The sequence below is a fragment of the Emydura macquarii genome, unplaced genomic scaffold (genome assembly GCF_026122565.2).
Source record: "Emydura macquarii macquarii isolate MOO-44397 ecotype Brisbane River unplaced genomic scaffold, CSIRO-AGI_Emac_v2 contig_2897, whole genome shotgun sequence".
Classification (NCBI taxonomy): Eukaryota; Metazoa; Chordata; order Testudines; family Chelidae; genus Emydura; species Emydura macquarii.
Window position 1 is genome coordinate 9,510,146 of NW_027133034.1, and position 18,947 is coordinate 9,529,092.

The window sequence follows — 18,947 nt, forward strand, 5'->3', positions numbered from 1 at the left end:
CCATCTCTGCTTAGAACAATCAGATAAACAAAGGTGATATCTTGCAATGACCTTTGAGTGATAAGATTCGATCAAAGAGTCAAACTCTCTGGGGTTGCAACAAAGACAGCCTACTCATTTACCATTTGGAGCATCACCTAACGGATTGTTAAAATGAGGCTAGCCTAGTGTTAGTCTATGCTATTTATTACCTTGTCTTCAAAGTTACAATGGACCACCACCAGATTTTTGACAGAAGACACTGAGCCCCAAAAGGAAGTAGCTAAAAATTAGGACAGGCCAAGAACCAACCATTGTCTTCTGTGGTTTGAAATTCGGTTTACCCTTGAAGTCTAACAAAAGCAGAGTGTTTCAAGAAGGCCCTACCAGAAGTGGCTGCTCCTCTAACAACCATTCTTACTGGGTGTTTTCGTATATGATAAAAATTATAAAATACTACCACATGAGTTGTCCCCTTAGGATACGTCTATACTACAATAAAATGCCTGTGGCATCTGACTCAGACTCAAAGCTATAAAACTGCATTTCAGACATTTGGGCTTAGGTTAGAATTTGGGCTCTGGGACCCTTGCATGGATCAGGCCAAGTTATCAGCTTCCACAGATGCAGAACAGGATCTGGAGAGAACAAATTCTACATCTTCTCTGGTTGAGTTCAGGCCAGAAATGCTCAGTGAGATATTAAAAGTGTCGTGGACACTTCATGGCCACAACATGTCTTTTAGATAAGTTGGTGAAGGCCAGAGGGAAAGATCTAGAGCCACAGCTGGTGAAGTTTGTCAATGTCTCTGAGGAAGGACCAAGTGCTAGCTTCTCAAGTCAGCTGCTATGCAGTCTTTGCTTAGCAAAACACTTCATGTTGACAACTCCTCTAGTGTCCAATATTCTGAGTTTTGTTGTTATAGAGAAGACTATGATTAGACAACTCAGAGCAACTAGATGTCTTCGCTCTCCTTACCCTTGTTAATCTGGTACAGACCTAAGTATAGGTCTGAAACTGCACTGATGGATGAGGATCTCTCCCAGGAGTGGGTAGGATCTCCCTTGCCAAGCACTCCCAGAGAGTTGTGCTATGCAATTGCTCATTATTCCCAAGGACACTATCACCACCATTTCTATAGGATTCAGTCTCATCTTGCCCACTGGGGGGTCACCTAGGAGGGTTAGTGCAGAGGTATGGGCTGGAGATGCAGAGCTAAAAGCACTGCATCTCCATCTCAGTTTCAGTGAAACTGAAAACATGGATGAGAGTGAGCTGGCTAAAGCCCAATTCAGATAAAACTAAGATGCTGGTAAACTGGGAAAATCAACCAAAAAGAACTGAGAGGATATCTACCTTTTGAGGGTGTTAGTTACCATTTATTACCAGAATTCAAAATCTCGAGGTGGTGCTGGATTGTCAGTTGCTTTTAAAATTATATAAACAGCTGCACTGAGAAAGACTTTCTCCATCTGGCTAGAACTGCAACTCTGGCTTGTGCCTTTCTAATCTCAAAACTAGATGGAGCAAAGCTTTCTGCCCCATAGGAACAGAAGATGCTTCAGAAAGCAGAAGCCTACTTACTAAAACAGTGTATTTCTCCAAAAGCATAACAACATTTTTTGGTGATTTGCACTAGAGTTCAAGATGTTGGTTTCCCCAAAGAAGGCCTAAACGGCATGAGTCCTGCCTGTTAGACAGACCACACGCATACCCATCCTACACTGCGACTGCTAAGATCAGTGGAGATACTTTAGCGGAAGCCTCATTGGTGTAAGAGACAAGGAGCTGCCAGGGCAGTCTCCACAAGGAGCCCTGAAACTTTAGAATCTACTCCACCCCTTCTTCCAAAGGGACTCAGTTTACTGACACTCAGGGTACACTATTAGGCCTCTACCTTTTAGGGAGGGAAAGGCAAACCAAGAGATCCATGTTCATGGTGGGAGGAAAGGGGTCTGGTTTAATATTTGCAAAATTGCACAAGAAAAAGGCAGCAAAACTACTCTGGAAACAATTCATTATTCACTCCAAATGAAGAAGTAGAATCAATACCCATCTTCTAATAGATGTATAACTTTGGGACAGATGGGAATGGGGAGGTGAATCTGATGAATCAGCCACTTACTTAATCACTAAGAGCCCAATCCCCTGACTGATGCTAGCGTTTGCAGTAGAATTGCAAATCAGGCCTTTATGCTTTCAACCAGAATAAAACAAGACCATATGTTTGCAATTCGGCTAACACTATTTGCAAGACGTTTGCTGACAGCAGTTAGCCTCTCTTTTACTCACTTGTTGAAGAAAAGTTGGGAGTTGTTGTCTCATTTGTTCCTGAAGCTGAGGATTTCCAGCAAATAAGGGATTATTCAACATCATCTACAGGGCAAATGTTCAATTTTAGCTGGAAATACTAAATACAATAAATAAAGCTCCCCCACTCCACCCCAAAAAAAAAAAAAAAAAAAAAAAAAGTGATTTAGTGCAACTTATACATTTGGTACATTTATAATTATAATATGTGATTTATGTGACAATTAGGATCATGTGACAATATTAGGATCATATTGTTGTCCAGGGTTGGATTAATGGAGACTTCCCAGAAATCGGTTATGGACAGTAAGTGAAGTCAGACAGTGTGTGTGTGTTGGGGGGGTGGTGTTAAGTTTTTATCCATATGGAAGTGCCAGATCTTTGCATAAACATCCCCTTGCGGATGAGACAGACGGATGAGGATTTACAGGAAAGGCTTTGCATACATAGAGCTGAGGGCTGTTCCTCTACACAGACACTCACTGGGTGCAAAAAGCCAGTGAAGTTCTTTTGCTAAGTTTTTTTTAAAAGGACAAGATGCTTTCCTTTCCACTGCATGCGGCACACATCCAACCTGTGCTGACTCTTCAGAAGCTGAATCCACTATAGGCATATTTGCATCATAAGTGATATTAGGAAAAGATTATGCCACCATTCTTAGAGCTACAATTGTAAGTATTTGCTCTTGTACAGCAAATGAAAGCCACACACGGAAGGCTACTATTTGGGGCTACATTTACCAGTGGCCACGCCTACAAGTTTGAGACTAACTTTTCAAGTTGATTCCTATATGAGGTCACAAGTTTATGGTTTTTAAAATGTTGCACACTGAATACACAAAAACTTTCAACTCCTGTGGTTGTTCTGTCCAACCTAGCCCTACGTAGGCCTCTTCAGTTCACCTAAGGTTCTCAGCCCAGTGTTTTTGAAGTTTGCTCTTACAGTCTTGCCCAGACCAATGTCAGAGCTCATAGTTTAGCACTATCCTGCCGTTAAACTCAGGAGGTTGACTGGCAAGATGACTAACTAGGAAATGGAGAAGCATATTAATAGGCTAATAGGTGTTGGTGTTAGACCGCACATACAATCGTTCCTTTGTTTTGACAGTAGTTATTTCATGAATCTGCAATACCTCTCTTTTCATTCAGAACATACAATATGTAGTTATGTTTACCTGAGCTGCAAGATCTGGGTTCTGGCTTAGTGACTGCATCATGCTTCTCATATAAGGTGCAGACAACATGTTCTGCATAAGCTGTGGATTTTCTGTTATCTGCTGCAACAAACTCTGCATTCCTGGAGTGTTGAACATACCAGCTTAAAAAATAGAAAACGGCCACTTTAGCAATTCATAAACATGAAAATAGTGACAGATACATCTTCATTTAATTATAATTAAATATGGTGATGAGTGCATAACACATTTCTATAATTTAACATGAATAATTACGTCTATCATGGACTTCAGTCACCGCTCATCTCAAGAAGTTTCTTCCCTTTTAACCCATAATCAAATGGAAAGAGATGCCCAGTGTTAAGATTTTACAAGTAACTAGCACATAACTGCAACAAATAGCTCAAGAGCAAATTCTCTTTTTCAGGAATAAAATGAAAACTAGGTTCCAATAGTGGCAGCAGTCTGTTACAGTAATACGGGCATTTCTCAGAATTGTTACTCAACTCTCCATAATTCTCCTGATCAGTTCAGAAAACCTGATTATCCCATCACAAATGGTACCAAAACTCCTAGAAGTGTGTCCAGCTACACCCTTTCATTCCTACAGAGGCCTCCTGCAAATAGTTTTGGAGATCTGTCTTCAAATGTTAATTTAGATCTCTTCAGTTATTCATTCTAGTCATGCCTCCACCATCTGACCGTGTGCTGTCACTACAAAGTCAGATCCAGCATATCTCTTCCAATATCTTGTATAGGAAGAATGTGGTGTGTTTTTTGGGTAACTTGATTAATCTATTGACATTAGTAAGCCTGCAAACGGCTCTGAAGAGAAGTTCAACAAGTACTCCCTTAACCTGCAAAACTTCAGATTGTAACCAAGTTAAGAGAGTATGGAGTTGACACTGAACCCAAGATATTCTATTTTCCACTTTGCACGCTTATTCAAAAATGTTACCTCGTTCTTAAAGTTTTTTTTTTGGTTTTTTTGTTATTCTCTGGGAAAAACAGATTTATATGCCAAATTTCTGCCTGACTTAAATTTTCACACCCAAGTTTAATACCTATATCCAAAGACTTTAGAAGTCATACTGAAAAGACATGTAGTTTACCTCAGCAGGAGTTAAAACTAATTTGACACTTTCACAACTAAAAAAGAAAAATCTCAAGAGCATCTTAGATGTCAAAACTCTATAGGAGTTTGAGTTATATTACTAACTCCTCATTCAGAGTAATTCCGTTTTATCAAATAATCCTAGACTTAGAGGTTTTTTTGCTTCTTGTCATATGTTTTGCAGTACTCCTGTATTAAACCAGCTGCTGCGTTCCACCCCAGAAGTGACTAACAGATCTATCTATAGTTCTCCCTCTGCTCCTGTGCTTGTCCTTGTCTCCCTCCCTATGTTTATCCCCCTTAACATGCACTCCCCTACCCTAACGATCTGACCCAGAAGACTACCCCAGCCTTTCTCCTCTCTGCACTGGAGCATGGCAGGCTGTTTCCCCCTCCATGCTGCCTGAGAACCAGCAGGGGGGGAAATCATTGATAGCACAAGAGTCTCCCTGCTTTCCTCTGATGCTGAAAGCAGGCACAATGCCCTTGGCTGCTGCACACCGTAATTACCAGGAATGTCCTGTCAGCCCCTGCAACCTGAGCATGCAGCATGCTTAGTAGCTCTGTGGGACAGGAATCTTCAGTGAATACTGCTGTCTGTCACTACCAGATTTCTGAGCATGTGCTATTTTCCAAAGACTTGTAACTTGGAAATTTTTGCTAAGTTTTCACAAGAACAGCAAAAAATATCTTATAGTAAGTAGGTGATCGCTCTGTCTCTGCTCCAAAGCATAGAAACATTACAGCTCCACAGAAGAGAATATAAAATTTTATTTTTAACATGGATTAACCATTTTTTTCCTTCGACTTGTTCTCAGAAATGGAGACTAATTTTGGCTGAAAAACTTAAAATTCAGTGTTAGACACCAGCATAGAAGTTTTCAGCCTGAACTGTTAGTTTGATAAAGTCATAAGCAACTGAAAACAAGGTTTTATAATGCGAAATGTTCAACAACCTTCATTATAGGCCTTGATACAAGAACCCAGATAATGTAATTTTATTTAAACAAATATTTTCTCTTCTTTACCCATTTTATTATGATGTATTTTTTGTCTTTATACTGCAGCAAATCCTATTTTCCTCCAAATCTATACCAAAGTAGTTGAGATGTTGACTTTGACCTCCACTTTAGAGATGCCAACCTTCATTGACTACTTATTACATTTTAAAACAAGCACCTCTGTGCTCTCCTCCATGGTGCCTTTCGCACACAAGAGGTGCTCCCCACAAACATCCACTAAACTACCTCATTGTCCTTAAACTCGTTTGCTGTGTTGCCTACAGAAAACTATGCTGAGACTAATGCACATCATGTTGATCGCTATAATCTTCTTGTTTCCTTGGGCTCTCCCTGTCTGTTGTATCCACCCTGTTTCTTGACTTAGATTTAGACTAAGGTCTTTGAATACAAACAATCTTTTTTGTTACGTGGGAAGACTGAGAGGCTGTCTCTCATTCAATACCTAAATTACTGGACTTTTGCACTCTGTCTAGTGGCCAGAATGTTTTTAATTTGCCTAGTCAGTCTCTACTTTTAATGTTATTTTAGCAGATTTGTGGCTATTCTTAGTCGTCTTGAGATAAGTTTACTTTGCATGTTTGTTTTCCTACACAGGGTTTTGATACTAAAAGATTAGTAAATATTGTAACTCTAAATCAAGTCATTTAAACACAACTTTTTCCAACACAATAGTGTTGTCACTTCTTGCATTTGTGCAAGTAAATTCAATTCTATCATAATGATCATACCTCCGACTCCAGGTCCCAAGTTAGGCATGGTTGAGCCTTGTCCTGTACTGCTGGCGGTGCTATTTCCAACATTACTACTGCCACCACTTTCGCCACTGTTGCTGCTACTGGTTGCAGAATTCTGAGAACTGGACTGAGGAGCCCAAGGATTTGGTAAAGGGTCTCTATTTTCTGTTCGAGACGGCTGACTGTCTCCACCTGAAGATGCATTGCTTACTAAGGAAGCAAATGGGTTACCTCCAAACTACAAAACAAGGAATACCATCTATTAAAACCATCAATTTTATCCGTACTAGAAATGACAGGCTTTGAGATGTATGCAAAATTACAAATGTGAAGAGTATCGATTATGAGAGCAGCCTTTAATGATATTCGCCATCCTAAAACCAGTTTCATGTTTGAATAATCAGTTGTTTTGAGATGCTAATCTTAAAAAGGGACACTATCGACTAAATTTAAAAAAATCACCTCTGAAAATGTTGTACCTACTATAGTAGTAACATCTAGGATTACAGACTGAATAGTTGGGGAAAAATCTATTTTCCATTTTGTTAACTTGGTGCATTAGTCAACCCACTTTTCTTACAGTGAACCTGACTATCTCTCTTGTATATTCAGTTTCTCTCTTGTGGAAAAGACTTAAGAAAAGCAGCAGCAAAGACTTCTGAAACTGTTCATAAAGAATCTAAAATAGATTCAGGAAATTTTATTTAAAAAGTACTTTTAAAAACGTCTAGAAATTTAAATCAATTTCAGAAAATTCAAGTTAAGAGTGTCCCTTTAAGAAACAGCACATGCCATAATCACTAACTTTCAGATAGCATCACAAAACCAAGACACAAAAACTTTACACACTTTCAAGGTTAAGCATTTGGGGTTTCTACAGCCCTATTTCCACAAATGAAACAGAAGGTGTAGTGACTTCTAGCACCAAATTACATTTTCTCAAATGCTTGTTTAAATAGTGCATAATTTTCTTCACTCCTGAGAAACTAATTTAATTTTAGATGGTATGTACCCATTTCTCACCTGTTCTTGTGCTGCATTCAACATTGGCTCCTGAATATCTGTGTACATGCGTCGCAAGGCATTGTATCCACCTGGTATACTCTCAAGATTGCTCAAGGCTCGGTCTTGGTTTCTCATCATTTCCTGCATCATTGCAGGGTTCCTCGCAAGTTCTAGTGTCTAAGTAAGTGGAACATTTAATCTGTATTAGTAAGAAATCCATTCTAAAGTGAAAACAACATCTGAAGCAGTGTCTCAATTATAACAACTAATTTACAGATTATCTAACCTGCTGCAGTTTAGTTTGAAATCAGTGTTAGAGCTAGAGCAAGAATTTTTTTGTTAGAATCCTTAGAAAGTTAAATGTCAACTGAATTTTCAATTGACATTTTGTCAAAATTGTAAAATGTTGAAAGTCTAGTTATATAGCACTGATAGAAACCGTATGAATGTATAGTACTGGGCAGGAGGAGAGAGGAAAGAAAACCCAGATATTTATGTCCAAGTTAATTTCTATTCAAACAGAATTAGTGAACTTACTCAATATTGTTTCAGCTCAGAAGTACAACATGCTGCTTCCAAAGAGAAACAATTAGAAATAAATACTGGTTTCTCAAATCCGTAGTATCCATTAGTTTGTATCTTAAAAACCTCTGTGTAGAAATATACCAGCAGCTTTCAACTGCATTTAAATCTGAGTGACATACTAAAAGCTAGATTAAAGTAATGTTTTACCCCCTTTTTTGCAAGTGTATTATTAGCTGCATAACCCCCTTTCTCAATGAAAATAGGAGACCTGAAGTGCATACAAATTCAGTCCTAGTTTAACTTCAGAAAAACTAGTTGTAATCCTGAAATACTCTCCAGGGCACATTGTGGACTGTTTCACATTAAAGACAATGCGCTGAACTATTTCAGACATTAGTGACTAGAAAAAACAAACAGTTTTTGCTTACAGTAGCTTTCTAGTTTTCCCTTCATGAGCCTAAATTTTTTAGCAATGCTTTAAAACACTCAAGTCAGCATTTTTTAAAATTTTATTAAAGATTTTTAAAGTTTATTAATTTACAGAGAACTTTCAACATACTTGTCTCATTATATCTGGATTATTAAGCATGTGACTAATCTCTGGATTTCGCTGTATCAATTGCTGCATTTGAGGATTGGCCATTATTAACTGCCTCATCAGGTCAGGATTTGAAAGCATGCTCTGAACAAAGGGATTTTCCATTATCTGAACCATCATTTCCGGGTTGGACATGAGCTGTCGCTGCATCTGACTTTGTAACTCTGAAAAGTTAGATGTATTCAGGCCCAGGCTACTCAGACCTGCAAGTCCTCCAAGGCCACCTTAAGGGGGGAGGAAAAAAAAAAATTAATTCAACTTTCTCTTTTTGGTACATTTCTAAATCAATTGCATCCAAACAACTTTTCTTAAATAGGAAATCTGTAATGGATTTCCAGACAAGTCTCCAGACAGTGCTAAACAGTGGGAATTCCATCCTTCCCAGACATTAAAGAGTCCTTTTCTCCAATGTCTGTTGTTTTAGTAATGAAGACATTTAGCTGATAGCCAATACTCTGGATATGACATACATGTCAGTAATGTTGATGTCTGTGGCCTTAAGATAAATATTTCTCCCTTTTAAACCATGTGATATATACATGCATATCTGCAAGAGTCTATTTGCAGGAGTCATTTAAAATTTAACTGATAGTAAATCAAATATATCATTACAATACAGTCTATTTTCCTTTTATTGTGATAAAATAGAACTCTTCTAGTTCCTAATGCACCAGGTACTAAAAATAAGGTAAAATAAATTTTCTATAATCTTCACACTAAATTACATAGCTTCAAACTGACCCCAAAATTGTGGCAATCAAATTCACCTATGAAAATATGAGCTGCTTTAAACCCAAACAGCAAATGCTTAATAAGTTTAACTTCTTTATTCTATTCATTTTTCAGAAAAGTAAACAAGAGATCGAGGGCCTGAATCACCAGTGCTAAGTCTGGTGCAAGTAGCAAGGGAAAGCCACTTTTCAGCTGCAAAACAGGAGCCTGTCCATACTTGGGAAACGTGCTCTTTGGAAGAGAAGGTAAAATAGAGATATTAGGCTCAATGATCCGATTTGGTCAGAGAAGTATGTTTGTAGGTGGGGCAGCAATTTTGTTACTGCTGCTCATAACCTGGGTGACACCAAGGACCCAATTTCTGTAGTGCCTTCCACTCCTTGGACCAATGCGGATACACGGTAGAGCAGCTCACAGCGAGCGCTATAATTTTCACATTACCACTAATAATGGAATGAAACACCAGCTGTGCCTTGCTACTGCTGACATGCTACATGAAGCGCCAGCATAAATGGAATTCTACTATGCAGGATTTTCCACAGAGGAAGATTTCAAGGAAATAGATTCCTATAACATGCTGAATTTAAACTCTTGATTTCCTCTAAATGTCTGGTTTTCAGAGTTTCACAGATTACTGTAACAAATTTATTTTCAAGTGTTGTTCACATTGGGATTATGATTCAGGCATGTGGGATGTAACAATTAAAGGAAGGGCAATGTTCTTAACCCATGGAGTTAGCGGATAAAGAATCATACCCAAAGCAAAAGGACTGCTGTTTGTTGAGGCCGGTGTGGAGGTACTACTGCTTGATGTTGATGTGGAAGAAGTACTCCCTGTGGTGTTCGTTTGCTGAACTGGATGATCTTGTGATCTGAAAAATAAAATTAAAACTATAAACCACTTTAATGAGGCAATTTAAAGATTTCTGGAATGATCCAGAGACACAGATTAGCATGAAATAACCAGAATATAAATTAAGAATATTCTCATATATTGTCAATACTGTTACTTAAATATGAACACCAAGTATTCTGACTTGAGCAATTTCCTTAGAACATGCTTTGGGCATTTCTATTTTCTGCACAAGAATTAATCTCATGTCCTCCACCCAAACAAAAACCAGAATCTCAAGGTTCTCCTAAACACTCTTTAAAAGGAAAGATTTAAACCCAAATAGGCTTAAAATGGTGATTGCATGTTTTATCATTCCAAGTGGATGTTTTCATTGAGATCCCAAACCCCACCACAAAGTCCTGATTGCAGCTGGGACTGAGAGTAGGATTTCAGCCAGTCACTGAAGCAATGAACACAGTACCACATTCATTATTTCTGACAAACTTCAGCTGTTTTCTGAGCAATAGCAGGTGTCAATTCAGTTCCCTTCCCACTGTTATCCTGCCCAAACACTGAAAATAAATTGAGGGAGACAAGTTCATCCAAATTATCTCACAGGACAGAGATAAAGCCTGTCCTACCTAACTATTTCTAGCTGGGGCATTGTGGCAATCCCCATCTAGTGAAGGCCAATTATGGGTACAACTGTAATCAGTCTACAGCCAATACAAACAAAACTGAGTCTTTTCGGGTTGCAAGTGTTGTGACATGTACTGCACACTACTGTCTATTCAGAGTTAGAACTCTTCAGAAAATGGGAGCACAATGAAGTAACCCTGGCTATTGATTTATGGCTACATCTCATGCAGCTCTGTTCCCAAACTTGGGAAGATTTCACGACAGATTTCTCATTTTCTGTGCCAGGATAGCAGTCCTGAACATGATGGATCAGCTCAGATTGGACAGGTTAATCTGTCTTTTGTGGAAATGATCTGGACCAGTCCCAAAAGAGTGCACACACTGACTCACAGGAAGTTATGACAGTATCTAGCCTCATTGCTAACATCTGGAGAAACCAAGTTTGTAGAGGGAGGGACTCCCAAGATTTGGACATACACTTGTTTGAAAGCCCATTCCTAATTGCAGATTTGTCTCTGGATTGTCACGAGGCTTGAGAGGCCCAGAGATTGGTGGTTATCCAACAGACCTTGCAATGCTTGCTTCAACTGGGATTTGAGTCTGCTGAGGCTGGTCTTGTGCCATGAATACTGCGATTTCATCCATAAAATCCATCTTTTATGTCAACTCAGATCACATTATTTTCTGGCTGACAAATTGTACCCACTAGAATGGAGATATCTTGGATCCTATTGTGGTGTAGGAATGCTTGGAGTTGAACTATATCTTGCAGGGCTTTTATGTACTCCATGTATTGGCTAAGGACAAGCTAAGTTTTGAATAGCTTAGCATAAACCAGGGTAATGTCAACATACTCGTGGTGAGTACGGAGACATCCTCCAAAGCAGTACCCTTGCTCAGCCAGTCATCCAAAGACAACATGTACTCCCGAACTCTGCAAGTGGGCCTCATCTACCACCCAACATTTAGTGAAAAGAATACAGCACTGATGATGTCAGGCCAGAGGGCCAGTCAAACTGCTACTCCTACAATCTGAGATACTCCAGATATTTAGGAAAAACCACGAATGAATGTATTCATCCATAAGATCCAGAGCAGAGTCAGTTGCATTCTTTCAGAAGAGGCAGGATGATTCATAAGGTGACAAGGAATTCTTCCTTAACCAGTTACCGATTTCTGTTCTGAGATCCAGCATAGGCCAGACTCCTTTTGTCTCTGATTAAAACTTTAAAAGTTTAAAACTTTTTTTCTTTTTCACCCTGTGGCACAAGCCAAAAGGGATTGGTTTTTCTGTAGCATATCTTCCTGATAAAACATTGTCCAAGTGCTTTCTGGGGAAAGAGGCAGACGTAACCTAAAGGGTTTTCTGAAAGCCTGATCATGTAGCCCCAAACAGCTCAGGTCCCACGTCTGATGTGACAAAAGCCATCACATAGTAAGAGCCTCAGCCAGGCTACAGCAAGAGGCACACTAACTGTACGCATTGATGTCTCTTTGAACAATTGTCAAAAAATAAAGGCGTGTAGAGGGAACTTAGGATCCTTTGGCTTCTGCTGCAGTTGAAGTTGAGCACCACATACAGGGCATGCAGCTCTCCTGCAAAGCCAAGCAATGTGAAAACCAACTGGAGGGGAACTTCCTCAAATTCTCTCTTCCTCACTTTTCAGGGCAGCTCCAAAAGACCTGTGGGGCCTGTGTTTCCTTTGCCTTCTGCATAGTTGACTCCACCTATTCCATTAACAGGTTCTCTTCAACACAAGGAGTCTCCTTCGTCTTTCAATAGACCTCCCATTGGAGCCCACAGTCCTCCAGCGAAATGGACCTATGGATGTCCACCCATGGCAGCAGCCTCACCACCATCAAAAGCTGTCCATATTAGCTCTCCATTCCAATCTACATCCTCATACACATTTCTTGATGGAAATCTCAACTTCAAGAGTGATGGCTCTGGACAGTCTAAAGGTGAAGCTTCCACACTGGGCCCACTGGAGGAGACTGGGTTTGTGCTCACTCAGGTGTCACTGATATAGTCTCGGTATTCATTGGCTTTGGCCAATTTGGTCTTTTTCTTTTCTTTTCTTTTCACCCTTCAAAGCACTCCAGCCCAGCCTTATTCAAGCTACACAAGGGTGTCCTTGCAGAAGGTGAGACAGAGTTCTGGAAATCTTTCAACTAGCTATGTGAGGCCAAGAATGGGAACCCTGAATCACATCCTCTCAGCTGCTTCTGGTGCAGCTGGCTATTGCAGAAAGTAAGAAACATCTCTGGATCACTCCCACATGCACCGTGGCCAGCTGCAATGGAACTGCCCTCTGTTGCACAACAGGCCTGTGAAAGTAGTTCTATGTTTGTATGATTAAACAACATTAAATTGCCCTGGCTAAAGAAAATATATGATTTGCAGTTTGTACAAAGTGTAGATGCTTAGCAGTTGTGGAAAGGCCTTGAAAAATTGTATGCTTAGTTGAAAATATTGGGCTTAGAATGTGGCTTAACTGGAAAAACTGGATCTAGAAGGCAACTGATAAAAACATGTGAGAAGTCTCTGAAGAGGCCCCAATCATCAGGGGTGGTTCTACTTGGCTTTAACAAAAAACAAAAAAAAAAAAAGCAGTGATTAGAGTTACATAGCTTCGGATACATGCAGTATAAAAGGGTAAACTCAAACGGTTCATTACTAGTACCTCCTGTCCAGCAGAAGCCAGTCAACATGGGTTTGAGCATCCTCGGTCTAATCCTGCAGTAAGTACCTGATCAATGCTTATAACTGCATGGGTTTATGATTGCTTAGGCATTTAAGACACATCTGGAGCAGCTGTATAAATAGCATTCAGCCTTTGAATTTAATAAAGGAATTTATGGGTAAGCTGGTGTCTTGGTGTTACCTGTATTATCAATAAAAATACTATTTCCAACAGGGCTTCTGCTACATGTGGAGGCTGACAAAGGTAGACAATACATCTGATAAGTTCATTTTTTGCAGATATTTTTCTGCCAATTGGGGATGGTTTGAACCTGCTGAACAGGCTGCCTTCACCTTGGAGAGGTGAAAACTGGAACATCTAAGAAGCTAAAGGGCAACAAACTGTGCTTGTGGTTCAGCATTCAAGTGCCAGGTTTGAGTGCCCAAAGAACAGACTTTTTTTTTATTATTATTATTAGCAACCTAAACCTATCTAGAAGGGAGGACCCTAGCAAACAGTACTCATAAAAAGAGCACTGTGACTGTAGAGGGACAGCTCCTGCAAGAAGGTTTCACTGATTGACATCAAGAAGGAGCTGACTAGAAGGTTCTAAGTGCACTGGTGAAATTCAGAAGATGGCATGTGACTTCCACGAGAGGAAACTGACACACACACCATCCTGCTATTGCTGCATATAGAGAACAAAAGACAAAAGAGTTTGGAGATTTCCACTTATGATTTTGCAAGGGAGCTTAGAAACAGGAGTGAGAATATTGTTTTTTAGCCAAACCATGTTCTGCTGCATAACAACAGTTGTCTAATTATGAAATGAGAATGTTTTTGGTTTCTTACAACTAAAGAACAGAAGACAGCTTATCAAGGTTACCTGTTTTGTGTTTTGATGACAAGGTGAACAGTGAGTCCATCATGAATCCCATGCTGGGTCAGAGTATCTTGATCTTTTAAAATTTTTCCAGCAAATATTAATACAAGTTGATCAGTGTGAGACTTGAAACGCTTCGAGATTTCTTCCTTAAACTAAACAGTAGAAAGAAAGTTAATGTAATACACTGATTTACACATAATCTACTATTCGATTTTAAATAACCCTTGAGATTAGGTGAAGCTATATTTATTCATGTTTACTATTACATTTCAAATTTATACAATATATGCCCCTTTATTAAATGCTCCCTCAGCTTTTCATTTTTGACAGTAACTATGAAGTCAGACCATTCCTATTTGTACATTTAAAAACAGTTAAAAAACACAATATACTAATCAATAGTGTTAGAAAGTGATTAATTTTAAATCCTTTCCTGCACCAACACATATACAACAAAATCTTAAATGGCACAGAATGAGAAAAAAAAGATTGTCATCTTTTTTTCAATTATAGTTTTTCTTATATCATTTTATATAGGTGCATATGTAAGATAATAAGATTTGTGCTAACACCTGTAACAGACGTAAGTATTTGAAACCAGCATTTTCATACTACTTAGGATTAACATAATGCTAGGCTTGTTATAACCCCACAAAAGGAAGGATTTCCAGTATTCTTATATCATCTCCATGTACTGAAATGAAGTCAAACTCCTATGGTCAAAGCACATATAAGAGAAGCATAACTAAGCTGAACTAATGCTACTATAGCCATCTAATTCCATTTCCTTGCTCTGATGGGGGTTATAGAAAAACACTATTTTGAAATACTTCTGTGTAGTCTATCATTTCACCACTTAACTTCTGCACATGGTACTATGCACTGGCTTTACAGCGTTGGTATGTTATTTACAAAGTTATGGAAAGCAGCTCTTCTGACAGATACAATTTCTTGCAAATCCTCGGCAGATCTTAAATTTAAGTATCTTTGGAATCCATTGTATTAAATGCAAAGTATATATATTGTTGTGGGACAGGATTGCATGCAACTTCAAGGGGAGGAGAGGAGAGAAGCATGGAGGACGTGATGTGGTGCCAGGGAGTTCAAAAGACTGTGGGCCAGACAAGAATGGACTTTTGAATAAGCGTTAAGTGGATATCCTGGTGGAATACCTAGAGAGAGGTTAATGCAAATTCCTACCTCTTGTTATGCAAAAAACCAGCCTTTTGAAGCTATACCCTGTGGAGAGGATGATTGTCTGCTGATTACCTGTTATGAAAACTAAGGTCAAAGGCCAGAGCTGTCTAAAGAAACAGCTGCTCTGCCCATCCAGTGTTCTGGTTCTGAATCTGATACAGTCATGAACATGTGACCACAGGGAAAACCCAGCTGTGGGTTTTGAAGGACTGACACCTATCAGAGCCTGAGGTTGGAACTGGAACTGACCTCTGGTAAGTTTTTTAGCATGCACATAGGTTCTTTTTTTGTTTTAATACATTTTCTCTGTAATGCTTTCACCTTAAGAATAAATGCTTGCTAAGTGCTTGGTTAGAAAGGACTGTGTGGTAGCTTGTAATTGCTCCCAATTACTCTGTTAATAGCTTTTGGAGAGGAAGCAAAGCACAGACACTGGCCTGTTTAGGAAGTCTGGCTTGCTGGGAATATCACAGTGTTGGCAGGCAACTGAGCAACCTTATCACCTCAGTCAGGAGGGAGACCGACCTGAGTCTCTGCCCAAGACAGCAGGCAACTGAGGGGTTGGGAACCTACAGTTGGTGCCCTTGGTGGACCACGGAGGGGGGGAAAACAGGTTCAATGGCCCTGAACTGTGACAGTTGTTGCATATGCTTTTATTTGTCCTAAGTTTGTATCCTTATCACAAGAAAAAAAATTATGGAATGCATTTAAAGAAACCGGACAAAGGAACAGGGAGGGATGACTCTGTGGAACCAGTAGTGAGATGCAGCATTTTCAACATTCAGATCACTAGCTCTAATTAGCAGTGACCAAATTCTGTTTGCATTCTATGACTACGTTGACTTCAGCCTAGCTGTACTGAACATACCTCCACACCACCAAAAAAAAAAAAAAAAGACTCCAAACATTTATACAAGCAGAACAAATGGCATCAAAGCCATCTTCTGTTGACAGTCTCGGAAAACAGAATGACCAGGTAAGGGAACTATTTTGCTCTCTGCCCTCCAGAGTTGATCTCTGCAGGCCATGGTTGCAGCATGCTGGCACTACATAAGGAAGCTTGGGCTGCCACCTGCCTGTGCTTTGTCTATTCTGCGGATAGATGCTACACTGACAGTACCTCACAAAAGTAATAAATGCATTTAATATTAAAGTAAGAAAAATGGAAAACACTTTCAGACTAATGACATTGTGAATATCAAACATTTCAGTTTATTTCTTCATTTAAGGACTAAGCTGGCAAGCTAAATTGCTTGGAAGAGTTAAAACTTTTAAAATTTTTCAGAAGTTTGCCATATCTTTTTTTTTTTTTTATTACTGATATGATCAATATAATTTTAAAGAAATCCTGCTTTAAGTACACTTCCTGCTAGAAGTGAAGTCTCATTCCATACAATACCCCAAGATATTGATCCTGAAATGAGTTATTCATTTATACCGCAGTAGCACCTAGAGGCCAACCAAGTTGAGTCCCATTGTGCTAGATGCGGTATAAACAAAGAAAGTGGCAATCCCCACTCCAAAGAGTTTCCAATATGACAAAAAGACAAGACAACAGATGGATGAGGCAAACAAGAAAGTAGAGTTGGGGCAGTGAGGGCAAGAGGAGTTAGTTCTGTATGTGCACAGAGCTCATTAAGTCAATACAGCTCTGCACACATGGAGCTCATTTCATTTCTTATGGATAAGAATTTTCTTTTTTAGAGGGCTTTGTAACCTTAATTGACCTTGATGTTACTTCCTGTTCAAAACACACACATTTTAGATACTGTTATTTACATGTGCTGATTTGTCCTAAGCATAGCAACGACTAGTAAAACACCATTTAGTGAGCTTTAAAGCGGAAGAAAAAATTAAAGTTGTAATAAATGAACATTAGTATTAATTTTAAATTTCACCTTAAATCAAGTCTAAATTATTACAACCCAATTTCTAGAAGGAACTACTCATTCATGAGGTCAAGACTTTGAGCAGCTTCTGGGAGATTATAACCACACACTATCCACTGCCATGAATATACTGGCACCAAAAGCAGCACCACTCCTATCTCCCTGCCCAGACATATCTGTGGTTTTCAGATGACCCACAAAAGAAATGCAAAGGTGGGGAGTCTGTGTCAGTGGTGAAAATGAGAACAGCCCCTAAACAAGCTAGGGTACAAACAATTCCTACATGACATACATAGGCCATGGAAGTGATCATGGAATCTCTTTTGCCTAGATAGTAAGAGCTATTCTGAACCATGAGCCATTTTTTGGCAACCTAGTTATTGCATCAGCCAGCTCACTTCACAAAGATCATCTCTATTTACAATAGATCTCTGGATTCCACAATTACATGGTTATGCACAATGCAGATAGAGCATCCCTCCTTTTAGAATTTAATCTGTTAACACAATAGGAAGCTCTAGAAACACTGAAGAAAATCCAAGCCATCACTTGTGTTTTTCAACAATAATTTTTTCTGGCTGGTTAAAAAAAAAAAAAAAAAAAGCAAGAATATCAAAGTCCACAGCTAAAAAGATTGCCAATTAACAGTGCACTTTAACAAAAAAACACCCACAAATTTGAATAATGAACTCCAGAAACCAATTTTCAATGCAAGTGACCTTCTAAACTATTGTCAGCAACTAATCTCCCATTTCTGAACAAAATTATTGTTTTTCACTGCCAATATAGTAAGTAAGCCCTTCTCAAACAGGTTCTAAACTAGGATCAGGCACAGAGGCTGGTTGCACCTTTTAGCCAGGCACAATGGACAAATATTTATAATCATTCTTCTGAATCTCAGTATTTGAATTTGTACATCATGAGATACTGTTTGTTCACCTCAGATATCTAGCAGAAGTAACTGGCAACAGAAGGAGATGGTTCAGACTGAGGAAAGATCAGAACTAAGAGGATCACAACTGGCAATTGCTCACCCATTCCAGAGTTCTCTCGTGTGGAGTTTTATAAGGCTCCTTTTTTTCCCTCCCAATCCTATTTACATTTCATTGGGTGAGTTAAGTGCTCTCATGCTACAGTAATGGGTGTACTGTAAAAAAAAAAATCTATGGAGGCTGCAAGACACTGTGCTCATAAATCCCACCAGTACTCAGATGGCTCCCAGCTCCAGATTTTCTTAATAACTGCAAATAGCACCAAACTTTTACTATCCCAATGCCTAAATGAAATCAATACCCATAGATATGACTACACACAGATATGTATTTAGGGTGTCACCAGAGAAGAGGAGCTTAGTAAGAGTATTCAACATGTGGGACTGAGCTAAGCAACAATCTTGGTAAATTAGAAAGGGCATTTTGTATAGGTTGTCATTTGGGGGACCAGATGATGGAGTTCACAAAGTCTCACCAGCTAGTTAGTGACTAGAAGGGAATTGGGTACAGTTTCTGTCTATTGACTCAACATGTTGGAGTGACTTTTCCTTTTGTATTAATGGGTATCAGTATAAAATATGCATTACTGTTTGTCAATTTACCTGTGCAAAAATGCAAGTTTTACTTTCAAT

The 18,947-nt window shown here is 39.1% G+C and overlaps 1 protein-coding gene across 2 annotated transcripts in view; it reads right to left on the reverse strand.

The window, feature by feature from the left end:
• Nucleotides 1–18,947, reverse strand: part of UBQLN1 (ubiquilin 1) — a 33,799-nt gene that overhangs the window by 5,269 nt on the left and 9,583 nt on the right. For both annotated transcript variants that reach the window (XM_067569319.1, XM_067569318.1), the window contains exons 2-8: nt 14,238–14,389; nt 9,950–10,065; nt 8,423–8,685; nt 7,357–7,515; nt 6,328–6,571; nt 3,464–3,606; nt 2,272–2,355 (exon numbers count right to left, since the gene is read on the reverse strand). In XM_067569319.1, the coding sequence (XP_067425420.1) occupies nt 2,272–2,355; nt 3,464–3,606; nt 6,328–6,571; nt 7,357–7,515; nt 8,423–8,685; nt 9,950–10,065; nt 14,238–14,389 (1,161 nt within the window). The remainder of the gene's footprint in view (nt 1–2,271; nt 2,356–3,463; nt 3,607–6,327; nt 6,572–7,356; nt 7,516–8,422; nt 8,686–9,949; nt 10,066–14,237; nt 14,390–18,947) is intronic.